The 23,953-nt window shown below is 37.1% G+C and overlaps 1 protein-coding gene across 9 annotated transcripts in view; it reads left to right on the plus strand.

Moving 5' to 3' along the window:
• Nucleotides 1–23,953, plus strand: part of GRIA4 (glutamate ionotropic receptor AMPA type subunit 4) — a 216,971-nt gene that overhangs the window by 160,525 nt on the left and 32,493 nt on the right. For all 9 annotated transcript variants that reach the window (XR_004238199.1, XM_032099284.1, XM_032099275.1 and 6 more), the window contains exons 10-13: nucleotides 85–291; nucleotides 6,607–6,977; nucleotides 8,346–8,544; nucleotides 13,608–13,855. Coding sequence is in view for 8 of the 9 variants with exons in the window: in XM_032099284.1 (XP_031955175.1) it covers nucleotides 85–291; nucleotides 6,607–6,977; nucleotides 8,346–8,544; nucleotides 13,608–13,855 (1,025 nt within the window). In the remaining variant the exon portion in view is untranslated. The remainder of the gene's footprint in view (nucleotides 1–84; nucleotides 292–6,606; nucleotides 6,978–8,345; nucleotides 8,545–13,607; nucleotides 13,856–23,953) is intronic.

The raw sequence follows: 23,953 nt of genomic DNA on the forward strand, positions 1-23,953 counted from the left end.
TTGTTCAGTCAGTTCATGACATGTTTTTTTTCCAGACTATATTTGGTACACTTCTCCTTTACAGTTCTACTTCTTTCATTATAGGAAGCCCCATATGTTATGTTCAAGAAAAACCATGACACGTTTGAAGGGAATGACAAGTTTGAAGGATACTGTGTAGATCTGGCATCAGAAATTGCAAAACATATTGGTATCAAGTACAAAATTGCCATTGTTCCTGATGGAAAATATGGAGCAAGGGATCCAGAGACAAAAATCTGGAATGGGATGGTGGGAGAACTTGTTTATGGGGTAAGCATACCAATTTTTGAAGCAGGATTTAATTTATCATAGTATAAGTCATAAAATAGGAAATACATGTGCATTTTATTTAGCCTTGGGGTCACAGAAAAGAAACAGAATCTCGTTTCAGATCTGTGTGCTTTCACTTATTTTCAAGAAAAAATCAAGTAGTTTCATGCAAGTTCTACTATTTATTCAACTAGTACCCTGGAACATTAGAACATCCATAGTTTGCATATCCCTTAAAAATTCATTAATGTTAGAGATCATCTATTCCTGACACACTGTAAAACTTATTTGGGAAGAATATCACTTATTAATTCATTTTCATGTAATGGTGGACAGATCTTTTAAAAAAGATGGGATTCTTGGTCTAGATTGAGAAATGGAAAATCCACCATCATATATATTAAACATAGGTAACAAACCACTACAGACAAGTAGATAATTAAGCAATTCAGAATAAAGACAGACTTTTAAGATGACCATCAATAATAAAATTTAAGAGCAAACCTGGTAAGTTTAACAACTGAGAACGTTATGTTATAGAGTGATCTGGAGAAGGCTTCTTCAGAATACCATAACACTTAGCAATTCTGTTGACACATAAAGCTCCAATATTTAAAGAAAATAGTTCCCACAAACCCAAATAAATATTTGCAGTATCTGGGATTACCAAAAGTAGCAAAACTCAGAGCTGAGCTTGCTGATGACTGCAGTTGCCAGTATCTGCACTGAGAACAATTCAGAATTCTTAGAAAAACTTTTCATTTCAGTGATGGAATAAAAAAAAAATCCTCAAATACTCAAGTGCGAATATTTCCACCAAGAACTCATAAAGTGCCTCAACTTCCCCATAAAAAAATTCCTGCATACCTTTTGCTCCATCCCCAGTTGCATTTTTCACAATTCCATTGACAGTTTGGGCCCTATGTGGCAAGGGCCTCATGGCTTTTGTAGCAGCTCCATTTCAGTTCCCTTCTGTCAGTTTAGTATAGCTGATAAATTCTCCATTAGCATCAGTTCAAGGGACTCTGCAGAATGAAACAGTTTCTGTGCTGTAGGAGTGTGGGAAATGTTGCCCCAGAATTTTGGTGATCTCCCCTCCCCACAGGGATGAAAAGGTTATATCAGGTTCACAAAACTCTCCATGTTCTTAGAAGTTCATGAAGGAACCAAACTCAGTTTTGTCTTTAAAGAGTAGAAACACTGAATCTCACCAAACGTGTATCTACTTCAGTGGCTTGAAAGCACCTCAACTCTTAGGATATTAAAAGATTTTTCAGACTTATCGAGTATGGAGGTTACTCCTTCTCTGGCTTTTAATTGCAATAGCAAATTCATGGACATCAATGGCCAAGCACTGTTTTATAGTAGAATGTTTTTTCAATAATCCAAGAAATTTTACTATTTATGAGAAAATCCTTTTGCACAGATGTACAGTTTCAGTGGTCTATCATCTAGTCAAAAATTATAGAGGAAACTTGATATTACACTTTCGTTTTCTGTTTGTTTGGGGCATTTTTTTTTCCTTCTTTTATCTTAAACCTTATCAAACCCAAGCTGCCCTAGGACTAGACTGAAATAAAAGTGCTGTTATGAAGCTCACACAGATGTGTCAACACCTGCAGCTGTTAACAGAGCTGAAATCAGTAAAGCTCACAGGCATAAAGAACCTGTTGCAAATTACCCACATGAAGAAGGACAAACCAGAATACATGGCCAACACTTCATTTTTTGTAATGGAAAAGAGTGAGTGGGAGGCTCTTTCCAGCTGTCTGTTTAGGAAGGCTGCAGTCTCTCTGAGTCTGGGACTGGTCCCTGGCAATGAGCTGCAGCAAAGCTCTTGGAGCTGCTTTTTTATTGAAGTCAGCTGTTGCCCAGTACATCTGCTCCACTGTCATAAGACTCCTTGAGGTTTTATCTATCCTAGTGTATCAGTGGCACCAGGGAGTGTCCCTGTGCTTTGCAATTCGCCTAATTAATCTGCTAAGTTGCAAGAATGGTCTCTGGTATATTTTTGGCTCATAATTACTGTCCAAAACAAGTCCTGAGCCCAGCTGGACACTGGGACTGAGGAGAGACCTTTCCCTATAAGCAGCTTGAATGCAGCCATGCAGGTTTAGAGGTCGGGTGACTTTCACGGCAGCAATGCGGTCTGTCCAGTGCCCCTGGGCCTTAAGGCCAAGAGCTACGCCAAGTGTGCTTTATGCGCTTTTACAGGTGTAGCTTTGAAGGAAATTGTTCTTTCTGTTACTTACAAAGTTTTCTGCTAAAGATTTCCACAGGGAATCCATCAAGAGCATCCTCCCTGAAACTTCCTTGAGTCCTTGCCAGATGATTTACAGAGCATCAGGTTCCCAGGCCTATTCCACATAGAGAAAGCGGAAAAATCAGTCAGCCAGAGACTTTGCTGCAAAGCTCTGCTAGAAGAGCGTGTTCATCTTGTCTGATAGATCCCCTAATCATAAACACAAGTAGTCTGAGTAGCTGGCTGTGTTTCAAGCAAGGCTTTTTATGTGCAGCCAGGATTGGGAGAGAATTTGCAACTGAATTAGCAAGTTGACGAGATGATCTGTTTGGGAAACATTTTACAGCTTTTAATTCCCTACCACATTAACGGATTAACAGACAGTGTTGTGCTGGCCAGTGAGATTGGAGCCTTTCTGTACAACAAAAAGGGTTCCTCTGTTCTCCTGATCTTACCATCATACACCAATGCCCCTTAGCCCTATCCATATTACTGAGAGTGGACACAGGAAAATTTTATCCCATGTTCCCTTAAGACCTGTATGCACCAGAGAATGGTCTGTTACCTGGACACTCAGTTGCTGCACAGAGAAACTTAGTCATTTCCTAAAATCTGTGGTTGATTTTTTCATCTTGTCCCAGAGGAAACATCATATAAAATGCTGTGGGGTACAGTTTTGCTAAGATTGTACAGAATGCTGTGGTGGGAATGGTTGCTTACTTTCCTGTTTTGTTTTTAGCACATTATAAAAAACTACCAGGAAATCTTGGTCATTTGTCCCTGATGTATCCGAATGCATGCAATAATCCATGTGGATTCTATTTGCCTTGATATCTAGCTCACAGGAGAAATGCTGGCTGGGGATGAAATGCCATTAAGCATATATAACAGGTGTTTCCAAATTCACTAGCAGTCAGCTCCAATTAAATACTCATTCTCCTGACACAGAATTCTTTTCTTTCACTGCTTAACAGAAAAGATCAAAACTCATTTCTCTGAAAATCTCAGAAGCCATGAGCTTCTCAGATTGAAATCACTTTCTGCATGATTTTTCTCAGATAGCTTTACTACCTTCACAATACTTGGATCAAGCATATATTTTATTCACAAGGTTATAATAATGATATGTTCTGGAAAAGAAAATTTCTCTCACCATCAGAATCAATCTTTTCTCATTGTATAATATTGTCAGGATCCACAATCCATCTGTACTTGGTAGTGGTGGAGCCTTGATTGAAATGCTGTTACGGATGCAGTTGATTTAACTGTGAAGTATCATTACTCTTTGTCAAAACAGATTTCACTGGCAACAAAATCATCAATTGTTTTTGCACCATGGTTATATTGTTAATCATTTAAATCCATAATTATATGGTGTACATTAACTGGGCAAAGCACAAATGCTGATAATTACCATGAACAGCTATTTTCATTATTTAGCTTTCGCAATGAAGAGTTTATGCAGGCTTTACATGGCACACAGTAGACTTACAAAAATAATAATATGATCAGTCTGAGGGGCTGCAGTTTCTCCATTTTTATGGCATTTAATTATGACCTAGCTATATATTGTCCCTTTAAATTTGTTGGCATGAAATGGATTTATCTACATTCTGAATTATCTGATACTAGATCACTATTGTAAAAAATGGGTTAAGTTCCTATTTCTCCTCTTTAACTCTTTCAAGTACTGCAGACAGCTAGTTCTGATGTTGTTCAAATTCTGCATATCCTATTTGAGCATTTAAATTTGGTAAGATAAATCCTATACAGCATTTCACATATAATATGCAGTGTGCTAAGTAGGTATTTAAAATCTCCTAAATTCACTCTAAAATGGTGATGTCACTTTTCCAACTCACACTGTGAAAACTAACAACCCCCAGGGATTTGGGTTTTAATCCTGATAGAAATCTGCAGACAGAAAAAAAACCCATTAGCCAACACCTTTGAAGATCAGTGACCAGGTCTGTCATTTACACTGAGTTAATGAAGATACCACTATGTGACAAACACAGAGAAGATTGGCAGGAAGAGATCACAGTTGCCATGAGTCTTTCACCTCATTTCAAGGACTCCACATTAGGCATTCTCAGTAATCAAAATTTAGAAACACAAAAGACATTGACTCTAAAGAAGGAAACCATTCTTCTGGAGAAAAGCTGTTTATGAGTTAGATGAAAAACAAAAATATGCAGAAAAGCCAGTAGCTCAGACCATCCTACAGTCTTTAGACTGTAGAAACTAAGTTTACTTCATAATTTTCAGGCTACTTAAAAATATATTTTAGACATGTTACCCTTCTTCATATAATAGCTATTTTCATAAAATATCTATTTCAGCCTGACTTAGGTAATCACAAGGCATCAAGAAGTCAAATTTTTAAAGATGCTTTGTACAACAAAATGTAAATTAAAATTCAGAGAATTAGCATTGTTATCATAATGTTTACCCATGAAATTAACACCAGAGGTAATTCTGATACCTTTGCAAAATTATGATTTTAGATGCATTGCTTAAAATATAATTACTTTATATAAAATTTTGTTAAGTGTTTGCATCACAACTATTTCAGAATGACAGATATAACCTGATGATTAATATATAGCAATCTTAATACAAATTTGCATTTTTGGGACATTGCACTGGAGTGAGTCAGTTCTTTTGAATTATTCACAATTGCAAAGCTGCCAAAACAGGTTTAAATTTTAACTATGCAATATTGGTTTAAAATTAAATTCCATAAAACATATGTAACTCCATATGAATTAGTGCATAAAATAAAAACCACATATTATTTTAAATGCATTTACCTGTTTCTAAGTTGTAAGATGACAAAAAACCCCTCCATTTCAATATTTTCTTTTCTTTAGCACACAGGCTATTTACATAACACTTAGATTAAACTATGTGAGCACGTCCTTATTCTTCAGCATCTTTTAATCTCATTGATACAACAAAGTGTTCACAAAACACAGTTACTCTCCTGGGCCTATAAGCTGCATAGAAGTCCACACTGGTCACAGAGCATGGGCTCTGCTCTGTGACTGTACCTAGACACACCACCATGATGATGAACAGGTGAAAGGTTTCAGCAGCTCTTGCATCTGTTCCCCTCTCAGAGGTGCATCCTTTGACCCAGGTCCCCATACAATTCCCATGTGAAGTGCTGCTGTAATGACAGCTTTAGTGTAAAAGGCAAGGCTAGGCAAGGAGCAAACCTTAATGTAATGTAGCATCCCTAATGACAAAAACTATCCATTAGCTTAGCTCCAGTATTTTATAGTGCATGCAGACATCATTATTAGCAGCCATAATCACCTCCATCAATAATGATTCATTCAAGATTGGCATCTTCATCCTGAAAACATGTTAGAAACACATTTAAAAATATTCCTGACACTAATGGGAATGGATTCAGCACACATTTTTATCCTTTTATCACATGATTTTGCACACCTCTTCCCTGTATATTTGCCATTTTTTGCTGTTTAAAATCTGATTCAGTCCGATTGAACTATCCTTCCCTTGAGACACATCTGTGCATTTTGGTGGAATCACAGCAACAGTCAATCACTTTTGCAGCCTCATGCTATTTGGAGCTTTCTTGAGTCTATGAACTGCTTTACCTCCAAATATTATTATTTTTTATGAAAATCTGACAATTAATTACTGTTTCTGGGATCTTAAAAAATCTCTATATGTTCAGTGACAATAGGGTCATTCTCGTTTTCCATTCTTTCTTGAATTCCTTTATTTAAATCTAAATTAATGCCTAAAATGATCTTCCTACACTGCTGCTCACCTCTGTAAGATTCAAGAGTCTTCTCCTTAGCGGAAAAATTAAGTATTTGCATAATTCTGTAAAACAAAAACCTGCAATGTGTATGTTTTACTGAAAGCATATTGAGTAAATGCAGAGTGTGATAGAAAGAAACAGAAAAATGCTACAAAGAGCATTTAAGCTGCAGTGTCCTGCTGTTAATAACAAACCTTTGGAATTAGCTGCTTAGCCAAGTGTGTAAGCCAACATCAATTAATCTATACATCTATATTTCTTTTTTTCTTTATAGAAAGCAGAGATTGCTGTTGCGCCTCTGACCATCACTTTGGTACGAGAAGAGGTCATTGATTTTTCTAAACCTTTTATGAGTTTGGGGATATCCATTATGATCAAAAAGCCCCAGAAATCTAAACCGGGAGTGTTTTCCTTCTTGGACCCTTTGGCGTATGAGATCTGGATGTGCATAGTCTTTGCCTACATTGGTGTCAGTGTGGTCCTGTTCCTAGTTAGCAGGTTTAGTCCATATGAGTGGCACACAGAAGAACCAGAGGATGGGAAAGAAGGACCCAGTGACCAGCCTCCCAATGAATTTGGCATATTCAACAGCCTCTGGTTTTCCCTGGGTGCCTTTATGCAACAAGGATGTGATATTTCCCCAAGGTTTGTGTCAAATCTTTTTACATTTGCATTTTATCTTCCACACTGAAGCATAAAATCTTCCTTCGTTAATTTTCCTGGTAATGTTTTGAAGTTCATTCTTCAGGAAGCCTTTTTTTTTTTTTAATTTTTAATAGCCATGATAAGAGCAACAGATAATCTGCTTTGAATTTCAGTCATTATTGTTATTTTACTGATGTCAATGTGCATAAACCACAAACAGCTCTCAGAAACAGCAGGTGCACACAGGGGAAATTCCACTGGGTTGACTTCAGAAGAACTGTGTTGTTGCTAGATTAGTTACCATTGTGTTGCAACCATGAAATGCACACAGTTGAGCTGAATGTCTGCCTTGCATCAAGGAATGTCCCACTTCTCTTTCAAGTTCTACAGTGCTGCTTCGCAAATATTGCTGTCTGTGAGAGACAATATTTGACTTTCTGTTTCTGAGAAGCCACGCTGCATTGCTCAGGTGTGCCTTACAGAGCATATGCCTCAGATCTAGTAGATGATCAGTCCTATAATACATGATTAATCTATAATATATGATTATCTAGTACATGATTAGTCTAACACATGCAGTCCTGAATTTCTCAATGTTTTAAGATGTTCTGGAACTTTAGTGGGCACTAACTAAAGCTTTTTAATTAAACCTTATGACCCAATCCTTCAAATTTAAAGGCTTCATTTTAGCCATTTGCAGTGAAATGTTGAGTGTTCAGCATTGGCCTAATCCTTCTATTATTGAAGGTAGCAATAAAACTGGTAGTGATTAAGAGTGGATGTACATTACTCCTCAACAACCTTCTCGTCAAATCACAGTTACTGAAAAGGAAAACATAAATTTTAACTTAACAGAAATGTCTCTTTTACTACAAAATTCTTGCTTCTTAAATAAGAAAAATGTGAATGTTCAAATGATTGTAGTACCTTGTGGAATTTTTGAGAAGTTTGGGTGACAGGAACATTGTAATCCTAGAGCCAACATAATCCATGGGCAAATTTTTTTTTAAGAGGAAACAGAAAAAGCTACTGATTTGCAGCTACCATGCTTTACTTTTGTCTCCAAAAAGAGATTACCTATCCAGTATTTTTGACAATTTTTTCCTATTTTTAGGCATGTCCTGAAATAATAGGAACACTGAGATTACTGTTCGAGAGCAGTGATACTCATTAGTACAGTGGACTGTACTGTAGATATTAAGATTCAAGAGTAGAAACCTTTATTAATATTTCAAATGCAAATGATCATCCTCCCACTGATTGTTACTTAATAACAAATGTTCAGCAATAATGGTGCCTTCACTCTATCTCTCTCTTTCTCTGTGGCTCAAGAGACAGGAAAATGTGCATTATCTTATTCATGTTTAGATCCCTCTCAGGTCGCATTGTCGGAGGTGTCTGGTGGTTCTTCACGCTCATCATTATTTCATCCTACACTGCTAACCTCGCTGCTTTCTTGACTGTTGAGCGAATGGTCTCACCCATAGAGAGTGCAGAAGACCTCGCCAAACAAACTGAAATTGCTTACGGGACGCTGGACTCAGGGTCAACCAAAGAGTTCTTCAGAGTAAGTTGGTGCATCCATTAGAGCAGCTATGCCTACCAACTGCTCTCATAAGATCCTTGGAAATGTGAAATAATGTGACTTTGCAGTTATATGCAGTATAGTTTGTACCTCCTGCAATACTTCAGCTACATTTTTACCCCCACAAGACCATTTGTTGGAGATTTCAGTTTTTTTGATCTGTGGAAAGCTTATTGATCCTGTCACCCTGGGCAAAAGAGATGCCCAGGGGGATACTGAAGCCAGTGATAATTAAAGCAGCATTGCACTATTGATTCATCTGAAGCTACAGTACTGAAGTGATGTGCAGCATTGAAAGCCTGTGATGGTAACATGGAGTCTTGCAGGTTTTGTTGCTGCTTATGGATTTGGCTGTGTGTATTTTGCTTTAGGGTCTTGGGTGGTGGGCAGGAAATGCATTTTTTAATTTGCTGACTTTCAGATGGATAATAAAAAGAAAATTTAACTCGAGGGGATGTGGTTGGAGCATTAGGAAATAGCCTAAGTAGCCATTCATATGCCTTTGCTGTCTCTATTGATTACTTCATTTTCATTTGCTTTCCTGCGTTAGTGTGGTTGGTATGTAATCCTCATCATTTGCCAGCTGGAAAGCACGGAGCTCGGATATCACAAGGAGTACATAATAAACAGTCCTTCCTGCTTTATTTCATGTGTTCAGCAGATGAACGTTAAGCTCAGCTGACTGAAGTGAGTTTAGTGTTTGAACACAGAAATGCTGTGAGCCAGTAACACTTCCTTGAAAATTACACAGCTAGGGTCATAATTTATGTGAAATGTGGAGATTAAGGAGTTTTTGGAATTTCAGGAAGATGGAATGGAAATTTCTTCTTATTGCCTACTTGAAAGGAGAGAGTTCTGTGTTAGGTACTCGCACACACCTTCACTGTTTTCAGTTTGGCCACATTGAACTCAGTAAACCATTAACAAAATTTTCAATGCAATTTGGAAACTATAGACAATATCCATTTAAAGGCAGTGTCTCATGTGAAATAACCTTTTTATTGCAACAGATATCCCCATAGAAGAGCTTGCAAATCTGTTCTATTAGCTGCAAAAACAGTATTTATAAGATACAAATTTCACTTAAGAAACACACAGTGATTGGACCTTCACATCCAGAAACTGATAAAGGAGTTCAGTTTAACCCAGTTTTCCAGATTTCTTCTGTAGACACTGGAGAAAGAAAAGCAGCCCTGTGCATGCTGTGTGGGACATGTGTGTTATGTAGAAATAAATCACACATTAAAGTATCTGCTTCTTTACTTGAACTCTAGAGGGATCCAGCTGAAATGGCTAGGGTGCTTGGTGCCTCATTTTTAATGGATACAGTTCACTGACAAGTTTCTAATGGCACCTGTCTTACTCTATAGTCAGGGTGTTGGTATACACAATATATATACATACACTACAGATGCTCTCTGGGAGCTTTATTTTTTATCCCAAGTGGTAGAAACTCATCTTGTGGTCCCTAGAAGCCCTGTTTTTATTCCAGATGTCTACAAAAATGTTGGTATCAAAATGTAGAAGACCCACCTAAGAATTGAAATATGTTGGTACTGATACAGCCAGATGTCCTGGTTTTTAATGAGTATAGTTCATCCTATTGATCATTTATATTCACCTAGGGTTCACCCCTAAACACTTCTTTAGTTCTTTTTGTGTAAAGTTAGGTATTTAATTCTTGAAACTCCAGTCTCAGTCCATCACAAGTTGAGGTGGTAACCGCAATATATGAGTACCAATTGTTCATTCTACTAGAATAAAGCTGTGATAATACTTAAAAACATGATGCTGATGGCCAGTCAGATTTACGTAGTGCTGTATTTATTAACTTGTTGCATTTTCAGGAGTATCTAGTGCTTGCAAATTTTTTAGGTGATATGCAAAAATTAATTCCCAAAGAAACAATAGAGAACGTAGGACTGGAATTGTTTTCTTAAGAGTTTCAAAACACTTGTACAAGCCATTGTATTGAAGTAATGAGATAAGATATTTTGATGTAGAAACAATTTTGGTCACAAAAATTTCATGGCTCTTTTAAATCATCCTATAAACACAGAAACTTTTTCAATATTTTATGCCAGTTCTCATTTTAAAGAGAAGACACTATAATGAAGTAAAAATGTCTATGCAACAGCCCTTCTTTCACTTCAATCTTGAAGGGTTAAGAGAAAAAAGAAGAAAAATCAATGTTGCTCTTTTTATTTCTTCTTTTCTTTCAAAATACAGAGGGAAACATTAAAGTAACTACAAATACAAAATTTTATTGCATATGCAAAATTTGAAGCTTAATCAAGTTTTGAACGGTGTTGATCACTTTTTTTAAAATGGTGCCGTTGAGGCCCTGCTTTCAAATTATTTCTAATCTCTGTCACAGTATAGTGATTTTTAATGGTACTCTGTTCTAGTTCTGAAAATATTTTTCACAAAACAGGGAGAAAGATAAAAATATTGGCAGATAATATTGACACAAAAGCTCTTTTCATAATACATAAATTAACACCTAGCCTGAAACAATAGTACAAGACTTGTGTGCCAAGTCTAACATTTTGTGTGTTTGGAAGCAATTCACTTTTTGGTATTAGAATCATGTGTTTGCTGTCAGTGGTGATTATCTGGCTGAAGATGAGCCTTCAGAACATTTGCTCATCACAGTGTCATTTCTGATCAAAATGTCAGAAACTCTGAACACCTCTTCAGCCTGTTTTAAATCTGGATTGAAAGCAGAAAAGAGAAAATAATTTTAAAGCCAACATAAAGAAAAAGAGGAACTTTGATACTGTTAGCTGTTAGGTTCTCTTATTTTCTGGTTTAGATGCAGTGAGGGTTGTATTTTCCAAGCAGCTTGCTTAAGAGGGAAAGTAGTTAGTTTTAGCAGTTCTACTCAGAAAAGCCCAACATGAAAATTATCCCAGCTTGGCTGACTGCAGGGAAAGCTGCAATGTTTCCTCATATGATAATAAAAAATATCTATTGGTTCACTCTTCAGTTTTCACTCTGAGTTGACATGTAGAAATTGAATGTTAACAAATGAAAGTTTGGTGGAAGAAAATGTTCTTTCAGAGCATATACCTTGTTAGACTTTCCATATTTTTTATATTTTGATAGGCAAAGGAAACTAGATTCTATTAAAAAAATATTTAAATGCAACCTTTTTCAATTGATTTAGGGCAGTGTTTCCTCTTACTAATCAAGCTGGTTTATGTGCTGCATAGTTTTAAATGAAAGTGACCTGTTGCATGGTTGCTTTATAAAGAATTAGATGTAATGGACGTTAAGATGTGAGAAATGTTTGGAAGCGAAGGCAGACAAAGGCAAGAAAATATTCTCGAAATTATGGCTGATTCATTACTACTCTCTTCCATTTTTCCTTTTTGTAAATTTAAATCCATGAAATTACATCAGTATTAAGCAAAAAGAATGCCTTGGTGGCTTAGAGTATGCTCTGCTCCCAGCCACTATTATGTAAATGTGAAGTAGCTGTGACTACAGTGGAAAGAAAGGGTGACAAGTCAGGATGTGATTATGGACATACACAGCTGATGTTGGTTTGAATGTTATTATAGAAAGATAAAGTTATGCATACAGACAAACTAAAAAAGGAAAGCATAATTTATGATGTTCTGCTATATGGTGTTTTTTTTGAACATTTTTGTTTAAATGCCACTTATTTTCAAGATAGACTTAGGTCCCGAACAAGTTATTTTCTAAGTAATAATACAATCATTCAGTCATTGGTAAAAAGAAGTGCTTCAGGGAAATTACTCCCACCTATAAAAAGGCTCAGTTCCAAGTTCTTAAAACCATTTTCAGTTTATATAATACTTAGATTATAGGATTTGGTATTTGTTTAAATAATCTAAGGCCCTTTGTTTTGGGGCTTTATAATAATGAATATTTTCCTGGAGTACTCAGCACAGTGTAGGAACAGGCTCATAGACCAAATCTTGCTTAGCTAGAAACTCCTCATGACTCAAATAAAAGCTGACTTGAGCATTAGGTTAAAAAGTCCTTTTTGCAGCATACATAGGGGAAGACAAGTGCCATCTGTTATTATAAAAACACTGGGTAGTGTTCAGCTGACACACTGCTGGTTCGCATGTATGTATTCCTATTGCTGGAGGAAGCAAAGGAGTTGTTGAGTGAAGCTAATGAGCATGGGAAACTTCTCAGCCTGACAGCATTTCCTTCCCTTTTTTTAGTGAAAAATTTGTTTTTATTTTTTATGAAGAAGTTTTATTTTTGGTTAAGTATTTACCTGTAGTTACTCCATGCATTCCCAGACAGGCAAATTTCCAACTAATGCACTCTAAGCCATGAATTCTTGTGCATTCTTTGAGAAAGTACATTTCTTACTCAGTTATTGGCAGGATCAGAGTCTTTAAAATAAATCCACTGATACTGCAGTTCTAAAATCATACCTAATTCATTAAGAAAGATGCTTTAAGGCATTTTACTTCCTTTAATAGCATATTTGGTCCATCTTGTTGTTTCCATCTTTTATTGTGAACCATGTCTTCAAATATTGTATAGCTTTTCTGAATATGAATCAGAAATGAATTCTGGACTCTGAATTATGAAAGCAGAAATCTTACTTAAGCTATTGTGGTTTTGATGGTGTAAGAAGTGGGTGTTAGAGAAATGCTTTAAGATTCAGTGGAGTATTTATGGGGAGATTATTTTACTGCTTCTCTTAAGAGTACAAGCTTATTGTGGACATCTATTTCATATATCATTCCCTAAAACACACTTTACCATACATTGACTGTGTGAACTTCGTTTATCTAACAGTAAATTCAGCTTTGCAGAGTTTTTTTCTTTGACTGCTAGAGGGTAGCTGAACTTAAAAATATTATCTGCTATTATAGTATTGATACTTTTATTTCTTGTCTCTTTTAAAAGAATGGAATTCAAATAAAACCCTTCTCCAAGATTTTCCCAACCGCAAATGTCTGAAAAATTAAGTATGATTGATTTTATTTGCGCAGTGCCATTCTGAAAGTTGCAACGTTCTTTTGTTCTAACTTGTTTTTGATTTTCTCCAGAGATCAAAAATAGCAGTGTATGAAAAGATGTGGACCTACATGAAATCAGCTGAGCCATCAGTGTTCACTAGGACTACTGCAGAGGGAGTAGCTCGTGTCCGCAAATCCAAGGGCAAGTTTGCCTTCCTGCTGGAGTCCACCATGAATGAATACATTGAGCAACGAAAGCCATGCGACACCATGAAAGTGGGAGGAAATCTGGATTCGAAAGGCTATGGCGTAGCCACACCGAAGGGTTCTCCATTAAGGTGGGTGGAATAGTATAACAATATAAAATGTGTTGTTATAGTATTCCACCTTCCCTGATGTCCCTGATATAGCTCTTTTTGTTTTGTGTGTGGACATGGTATGTTATTTTTATTTTCTTCCATTTCATTCTTTTTGATCAACAAAGGTAACCATTTCTAATTGCAATATGGATTTAGCAGCTATAGTTGGCATATGTTTCACGGCCATATAAAAACCAAACTGGTTGAACACTAGCTACTTGAATTCAGCCTCAATAGAATTAACACCAGTTATTCTATTTCATCAGCTTTTTTCACCAAATTCAACCCTTTATAGGAGTATTATGCTTACATTTTCTGCATCAGTATCTGCATCGATAATATGCCTACATTTTATGTTTTGTTTATTGATCTTGACTGCTAATTTCTGAGTAAGAAGCTGCTTGTAACATCTTTTTTCAAATGTCATCACTTGGAGGCAATTAGTCCTTCATTAAAGCAACTTCATTAAAGTGCTTTTTTATTAAAGCACCTTCTTATTTAGAAAAAATAAGTTTGTGTTTCTAGCATTATGCATTTCAGTACTGCCTTCAAACTCCCCAGTATTTTCTTTATCATGGTATCGAATGCATTCAGTAAAGTAGGAGAGTTTTTGATTCACAGGCAGAACATCATTTGCATTTCATTTAAACTGTCAGGGGACACAAGTCAAGGTACTAGCTTTGTATTAAAATTGGCGGTATTTACCATTCTGTTTCTTTAATATTTAAGGCAACAAAACTTGCATTTTCCAGTGGTAGATTTGCCAGTTTTCTTCAAAGCAAAAGAGCAACTAGCAGTTGAAGGGAGTATGGCCTATGGAGTCTGACAGTGATAGGGTGCACATGGGTGGGGGAAAGGGAATACTACGTTGAGTGCTCAGCACCCTATTTCTCATGGTAACAGATTACACATTTGAGCTGATGATAACGGATTACAAAGGGGAGGAAGTAGGTGTAAGGGAAGAGTTTCAAGTGCAGATGGAGCCATATTTCTGTGGAGGAAATAACTAAGGAGCTATTTGTCTACAACTGACTGCAGAGGAGACATCATTACCAGTATGCAGATAACTAGACTCACTCATAACTCATCAGTTTAATCTGCACACAATGCCACAAACATCAGTAGCTGTAACTGCATTATAGGGATGGTAAAAGGAGTATCATTAGAACCATTTCCATCCACAGCAAAAGAAGATTTGTATGTGCAGGGGAAAATCAGACCAGTTATTTCAGTGATTGAATATGAATTTTTGGTCCTTAACATTCAGGACCTCTCAGATTTAAAAACTGCCACCTTCACTGCTGAATAAAGTAGTAAGAGAACTTAAGGAGGTGAGAGAGGGAAAGTGACACTAAAAATATTAATTATATAGAAAAACATGTCCAGAACCCATAGAATAGTTAAAGGTAGAAGGCAGTGATAGTAAGAGAGGATGATCTATTATCTGGATATATTTTCAAAACACTTGTTTTTTATTTTACACTTCTGATAGAGTGATATCTCCTTCTCAGTGTTTCAGACAACCTAAGAGTGGTAGGCAGCTGCAGTTTAGGGTAATAAGGAAATGTCCATTGCTGACAGTCATGCTTTACCGTGTCAAAGCTAGGGCAAACATTTTAGGAGTACTTTGGCTGCTGTCATATATGTCCTAGCAGTGGGCTCTTTGCTTTAATCGTGCTTTGTGGTGTTCTTTAGTCCCTTTCCCTTTTTTCTGCAGAGTATTCAATACCAACAAGAGACAGCCTGTTATAATGAGCACTAATAGCCCGTGGAAGCTGGTTTGTGTCAAATTTGGGCTTGTTTCAGGTTTATTCAGTTGGCTAGACAAAAATACCTAGGAGTAATGGGGATGAGACGTAAAGCAGTTAGAAGAGGGTCTAGTAAGACTAATAAGAGCAGAGAGGAAGAAAATTACCATGATTTTAAGGATCCAGTGGGAAATCCTGGTTCCATCCCAGCTGAAGACCAATCTCCCAGACATTTCAGTGAGGCCACAGTTTCATCTAACTGGGAGTTGGCAACTATCATTAGGGTTATGTGGTCAAAACCATGTTGTTTTTCACATCCTACCTTCAAATGTGTTTCAAAAAGGAGAATAGGAGAGATCCTACCCAACTTGAAAATTGGACCAAATCTTCTTTCAAGCTGTCTCAACTGGCTGTCCATGTCCATGCCTTTCCTGAGCCTTTCTTTCACATGTGCTGCTTGTTCTCCTGCTGCACCCCATTCCCTCTCTAGTCCCAGTGACAAACCACCAGTGCTGCTTACCTACTAAAAACATTAAGCAACACACTTAATGTTCTGGATGAAAATAAAGAACAAGCAATACCTGACATTTGTACCACCTCTTTCATGTATGTCTATAGAGAGTAGCATTTATGGAAGAGGGGAAAAGCTTCCTCCCCCTGTGCTTTTGAACAGAAGAGAGTCAGCTGTAAATTTTAACTGCATGTTTCAGTATTTTCTGAATGTTTTAAATTTTAGAATATGCTGCATTTGCTATTTTGACTGCATCCCACATGGTAGTGTTTCTGTCACTGATCAGATGACTTACGTAACTGCTGTCTGCACAGATAATTGCAAATATTGAACATGCAGTTTGAAATCCATGAAAGGCAGGCTAGCTGAGCTCATTACATAAATTAGTAAAAAGACTTTATTTGCTATGGGAATTGTAAATTCTGTTTTATTTAATAATCATAATTTCCTATCTGAGTAATATGTAGACCACAAATTACTTGATGTAGTTCACAAATAATTGCAAGTAGCATATAAATGTTAAACATTCGAACACTATTCTTGGTCTGGTCAGGACTAGGGAAAAATAACAATTTTTCCAAATAAATTATTCATATCGAATTATTCACTAAACTGTTTGAACACCTATTTCATTAGAAGTATTTTAATCTTAATCCTCCGCCTACTTACAATGATGTAAATCAGGAGTTTTTTCCCTGGAAATGTAGTAACATCTGAATAAAATTGGTGTGAGTGTGTGGAGAACCAGACCATATATTTTCACACATCTAACTGACAGAAAGTGGTTCTTCCTGTAGCATAGGGTTAGGGATGGTTCCCTGCCATCACATCACCGGGCCCATGTTCATCACAGAGCACGTACCCATCACTTGGCTCATGCAGATGAAATCCACCTGTCAGAGAGATCCAGGGACTGGTCTCTCTGTTGCTCATGACTGTACACATGAGCAGGGTAGTGGATTTTAATTTAAAACTCTTCCTTGTTGGGTTCCATGCTACACTCCTGCAGTGTTCAACCAGTACCTATTGGCTAATTGGAATGATTTATTCTCAGTGCTGGTGCAGTATTATGATTAATGCATATCACTGAATGGAGGAGAATGGGAAATGCCTGATGTGTGTTTCTTTTATGCCCGATGGGCAGTACCACGGCACATATCATGTGTGTCTCCTTCCTTCCTTCCTTTTCTGTGATATTCATTTCTATATAATGTTGTGAAAGACTGACGTGTTTGAGAAAGAATGTGGGATTGAGGGCAAAGGCTCTCATCACAACAAAGATTGAGTTTCTCTCGTGGCACTACCCAGCTGTTCTTACTGTTTCCTCCTCCTCCTCCAACGGTAGGTATCCTTCCAAAGCCACTGTGTAGTACTCAGTGTGAATTAATGAGCTTTTTCTTCAAAGGTGGTGCTTTCAAAGGTGGTTAAGAGAGTGCTGCTTGTCTGCTTAACAAGACCTGCCTTTGTAAAAGTGTTGTCATTAGAAGATGTTCTCATGGCCAGACTTCTGGCCATTGTGGATCACCCCTGGGTCATCTGCCTTGCCACTTGCAGTAATCTGTGTTTCCAGAGGGCAACAGCTGGAGATCTTGTACTACTCAAGTCCTGTGCCTTGCATGCCTCTGCTTTTCTGTTTTAGATATGTAGGCATCATAAACAAGTTTGAATAGTGAAGAACATGAAAGAGTTCTCTACTCTAAGAGGTAATGAAAAAGGAATTAAGTGCAATATTTTCTCAAAGGTACACTAAAAGCTTTTTCAGCTTTTAGTACCTTGAAGCTATTTTATGTAAAGGGGAATAACAGGTTGGGCTGAAAAATGAGGACTTAAAATTTTTTCTCTTACTGTTTTAACTAAGGACATTTGGCTGTCCTGTCCTGTAGTCAAAAGCATGCAGCATGGATGAGTGAAACCTGCAAGGTCATGAGTGTCTGGTGAGACACTTTGAGCCCAGGCAGATGGGAGTGGCAGGATTAGATTTAGACAAATAATAGAAAAAACTTTGACTAGATGCATCAATGTATTTTAGAGATTGGTGATAATTGTTCACCAACCTCATGAAATCCAGAGCTCTAATAAGTTCCTGCTATTGGAATTACAGTTAATGTTTATATTTATGAACCTGGGATTTTATATTCCATTATTCAAGTCTCTATTCTTTTTATGTAGTAAAGGATTAACTCCAGTTTGACTTTAGGAAGAATTCTTTTTGTTCTGGGGAAGGCAAAAAGGTCTACCTGGTGATATCTGCTGTTTTTTTGCAGTGTGACATCTGGTGACATGAACTGACTCTTTGTGCTTTATCCATTCTTTACTGTGTTCAACATAAGATATGCAGTGTGGGTAGTGCATCAGTGATGCAGCTGTTGCAGATGTAACTTTCCAATCTTTCTAGCAACTTACAGGAAGAGCAAAGTACAATGTAAATGGGGCTATGGATTTTAGTTTCCATCCCATGCAAGGGAGGAGTGCTCTGGAGATTGCTTTGTGCAATTGATTTGTGCTTCCAAACAGTGCCCTGTCAACAGTGTATGGATTCTCCTGTTTTATATAATATAATGTGCAATATCTGAAAAAGATTTACCTTAGGAGTGAGAGATCTGTGGTGGAAGGAACTTTTTTTTGAAGAAAAATTAATTTGTGGGAATAAGATAAAGATCTGTTATGAAGGGATTGTTTGTGTGCATGGGTTCTATAATCTAGCATCTTAATCTCAGTGACTTCATCTAGTTCTTTTCCTGAGGTGAATCTCTAAAATTGCTATTCTTTCATTGCTTCACTTCAATGTGGTACTACAGCTGACAATGTTATCATTGCTTTTCACAGATATATCTAGTATGGTTCCTTAGAAATGTAGTGTTGGAAGAAAACTTATTTCAGTAATGCATGCTCATTCATACAAAATTTTGGCAGACCTTACACAGGATGGAATTTTCTTTTTTTTTTTTTTTTTTTTTTTTTTTTTTTTTTTTTTTTTTTTTTTGGTTAAAGTGATATTTCCTTTTCTTTTTTTCATTGACCTGAAACAAGCTTGGGAAAATAACAATATGATAGTATAGTTTCTTCCAGTGGGACTATTAAACTTTTTATCAAATGTTGTCCTTGATGTTTTCAGAGACCAGAGTATAAGGAGCTTATTGTGGAAGGAATTCCCAGCTCATCATTCACTGCCAAAGCTGTTTATTGTGAACTTAATATATTATTCCAAGATATACCCCAGTTCTCACTTTAGCCTGGATTTGTAGATCAGTGAGCTGGTAATTCACACCAAGATCTGTAGGAAAGCAGAGTCATTACACAATAGTCAACTGCAAGGACAGATAAAAATGTTTCCCACAAAATTTCTTTCATGCTCTGGTTTCTTATGCTTTCTGTAAGATCAGATTTGTGTTTACAGAAGGATAGGTATGATATTCACAGATTGCCTCTGAGTAAGAGAAAAACTAGGAAAAGTGTTTGAGCTGACCACCCAATTTTTTACATTGTCAACATTTATTTAGTACAGAGGATTTCTTCCACTGTTGTTTTTCAATGGTTTTGTACTGCAGAAATCCATGAATCCTTACAAAAACAGACTTTTCCCATCAGGGAAAGCTTCCTTGTACAAGTTGTGTTGTATCATAAAGGAAGCATTTCCCTGAACCACTCTTCAGTGTACCCTATATTGTTCAGTTTTCAAAGGTCTTTAGAGATTTTTTATTTTCTTAACCAATATTGTTGATGTAACTATTCTAGCTCGATATTTCTGTGCGTCTGGGCTGCATTCTTCACTCAATGGCATGGTCCTGTTTTTAGAAAGGTACAGAAATAGATACAGGTGGTTGGGTCATCCTGAAAACATCTGTGGCCCATGTGCTTCTGAGCATGTTCTGGCACTTCAGAGAGAAGAATGGGTATTTCTTTTGCTGGTTAGCTGCCTTCTGGCTGGCAACACTGGCACGTAAAGGCCTCCCCAGATCATTCTGAAGGCAAGCAACCGTCACAGTTAGGAGAGATGCAGAGGAAGCAGGTTTGATTTTTTTCACATTTCTCTTCTCCTACCAGAATGTCTGGTCTTGTCCTTAATCAGTGTGTTATTCAGAGTCATTTCAGCAAAGCACCATAGGACCTAGAAACTGATGTTGTTTATATATGACATAAAGAAGATATAGAGAGAACTGGTGAATAATTGAGTTCTGAGGATTAAAATGAGTGATGTGAAAATACTGAGTTTGACCTCTACCCTTTTGAAGCAAGGGCCACTGGAGAAAACAAAAATCCCTGCATGGTTATGAGGTGCTCTGTTGATACTTAAAAGAACAGGATTTTAGTCAGCTTACCAGGATTTTACAAGGTCATTTCTTTCCATGATACAAAATTATTTGAAAACTAGAATGTGATCTGTAGCATTTCATACATATGTAAACATTATCCTGTTTGACTGATGGTGTAGATCATACTGTATGACTTTACATAATATTTTTCCCTTCACTGTAGGCATAACAAGGCTTGAATTACCACCTCATTACCATTCAGTGTCAAAGCTTATAGCTGAGATATTTCTCAAGCAGGTCAGATCCTTCAGAGCTTGTTGGGTTTTCTATCAACTAAAAATAACATTTACTAGGTAAAAAGGCAGAGAATGGCCCACTGCTTAAGAAGGAATATAAAAGTCAGGGGTCAAAAGAAGATCAGTGAAGAGAGCCTGAAAAGAATGTTAGCAAGTTGTTCTTTCAGCTGAGCCTGGGAGGCATACTTAATTTTGGTTACCTGGATTATTTCTGTCTGAAAACAGAGTATCTATTTTAAAAGTAAAGATAAAGCCTTGGGAACAGAGATTAGAGTCCCAACTTGCTCCATTCCCCAGTGATGCCTGTTGGATTAATTTAATAATTTTCAATCAAGATAAGGATCTTCCCTGTACAAAAATAGTGCAGTAAAGAAAGGGGGAAATTTGATGATGACTAATGAGATCCATTGCAAGATGTATAAGCAAATGTATTGAGGCAAAATCTTCTACTTGAAAGAGTTTTGCCCATTCTTGCAATTTTTACTTATAGAGGAAGGAAATTGTAATAATTCTGATTTAAGTCACCAAATTGCAGTGAAGAGCATTGCTATTGAGATAATTTCTGATACTTGAGTCTTTGAAAGAAAACAACTCATTAGTGTCCATGATGCTGCACTTGCTGAATTTTCTCTTACCTGGGGGGGATAAAAACATCACTATATCTTTCAAGTGCTTCAAAGAGCCATCTCTGACCTGCCTTGCCTCACAGAGCCTATTTCTTCATTGCCACCAGCAGGAAGTTTTCACTCTCAGACTTCAGGGATGATTCATAATTGAACAAAGCTTTCTGTGGTTTGGAGAAGAAAGCACAAGTCGCAGGAATTTGTTCTGCTGCCATTTGTGTTTTCCTACACTATGAATGACACTAAAAGCAACTGATGGAAAGCAAAGGTCTTCCAAGAAGCTCAGCTCCCATTTTGGTCCCACTGTTAGATTCTGGTGCCTCTCTGTAATATCATCCTGCTCCTTACTCCATGGAAGGTCTTGGGATTTTAGTGAGGAAAGTTGTGAAATGAAGTGTTTCTGAGCAGGAGTGAAAGAACAGAGCATGGAAACACCAGTAAAACTATTGCAAAGAAAGTTTTTTTATCTAAACATTTCAGTGGCAATAGGTATTTCTAAATTAGCAGTATGATCAGTGTAAAAGGTGAAACTACCATTCTGCCTCTTCAGCTTTAGTATTGGCTTAAAAGCACGAGGCTTTTTTTTTTTAGGTTTTTCTTTTTTTACAAGATATTTATACAAGAGATTTCCAATTCTCTTGTATATTGATTGATTATGAAAAATTAAATTTCTGTACTGTTCTACAGAAGCATTGGGCTAGTCTGGGGTAGTCAGCACCAGGATATGTTTAATAACAGGCTTATATGTTTAATAACAGGCTTGTCTTCTACAGTCAGAAAGAAATCAAGGCAGCAAAAAGATCGGAGTTCTTTTCTCACTCATCTGTTTCAGAATTGTTTGAATGCAAACAGGATAGAAGCTTCACAATAGCAAATCTGTCCAAATGAAATCTGTCAGGCTGTTGAATTCTCTGACAGGTAAAAAGGGGCTTATATTTAAGTATAACCAATGAACCTCAGACTATCGGCAAAGGCCATAATGTCTCAACAATACTGATACCATTGCTGTGCACGTCTTACTGATTTTCTGGACTTTTTCAACCCTTTGATAAGCATTAATCCCCACCGTATGCCAGTGGGATACAAAAAGGTTATGGTTGTTTCCAATCCATAGATCCCCTGAGAAATAAACGCTGCTTCTTGGCACTTCAGAAATAATTTTCTCCTGCCCTTTTCCCTGCCATTTCCCCAATCCCTTGTAAAGCATCTCAGCAGAGGGCAAGATGCAGCCCTTTATATTTTAACAATGCTGCTCGTTATTATTTCTCTCTTTTCTTTTTATTAGAACTCTCTGGCTGTTTAGGTGTCAAGTCCCAGGAACTGCCCTTTGAAGTTGACCGTACAGTTCCCGACAACTAAAAGGCCTATCCCACTAAGATAATAATTGTTCAGGTAAATTGTAGGTAGACTAAAGCAAGGAATCAGGCTGCTGAAAGGCATCTCAGCAGCTCATAACAATACCTGTCTGTGGAAATGACATTTGGGGAACAAATAGCACCTGAAAGACAGTTTGAGATTAATCTGTGTGGTAGTTGTAAAACTGCCCACGTCCAATTGACAGTAAGTACTAGATGGACTCCAAGAGACATAAAATGGCCATTTAGTCTTTGTGCAGCCTTGATTCTTGTGAGAAATCCCCAACCAAAAGTAGGGAGAAAAGTTTGTTTTCTTTCTTGTTGTTTCTTTGAAGTGAGAACAGTATATCTGGCTGGCACAATGTGTGACAGAGTAGGCATTATGGACTGAACATCCTAGCATGAAAGGTGGAAAGGTGTTGACAGCATAAAACAAGATGCAGTAGTTTTAATGTATAATTTAATCTACTCTGTGTCTTGACACAACAGCTCTAAAATGCAGCTCTTTCCCACCATCAGAATGTTCTCAAGGAGCTCAGGCTCCAAGTAAAAATGGCCATATGTGTACCTCACTGAACAGTACAAGTTTAAAATACTGTTTTATAAAATGGTGACTTGTGGTTGATCAGTAATTTTTCCTCTTCACTGGTCTGCTTTTTGTGTGGTAGGAGGTAGAGGGAAAACTGGTGCTCTTTTTCTCAACTATCTCTAGCTATCTTTAGCTCAAGTCTCTGTACTTTAGTTGCTCGATGCCTTACTCCCATTTTCTGCTTTCCTTCCTCTGCTTCCTATTCCAACCAAGTCACTGAGTAACAGCTTAAATCAAGCCTGAAAAAGGATTTAGTTCCTATTTAACTATATCTTTTAGCAAATCATATGATGTTAAACAATGCTGCGTGTTCTGTTGAGACTCTCTTTTAACAGTTTTTGGCAGTATTGGCAGTTTTCTGTAGTCAGAGTTTGACTACAATTTTCCCTGCAGTTTTTTAAAGCCAAAAGTCAACTGGATAAAAATGATCCAAGCCTGACCTGATACAGAGACCTATTTCATTGTTACACTTCAGGTACTTCTTTCTACTCTAAAAGAACACATGAAAATAATAATCTGCCTCCAGCACACAAAGGAAATAGAGCTTTTTTAGTATTTTTGTCTCCCCTCTTGGTCAGGAATAGCATCTGTGCGCAGGAAGATCCAGATCCCTTGCTAGCTTCCAGATCTTCCATTACTAGCAGCAGGGATGAATGAGGCCTGCAGGTGAGAGCAGCCCCAACATCTGGCAGCCCATCTGTT

The sequence above is a fragment of the Corvus moneduloides genome, chromosome 2 (genome assembly GCF_009650955.1).
Source record: "Corvus moneduloides isolate bCorMon1 chromosome 2, bCorMon1.pri, whole genome shotgun sequence".
Lineage (NCBI taxonomy): Eukaryota > Metazoa > Chordata > Aves > Passeriformes > Corvidae > Corvus > Corvus moneduloides.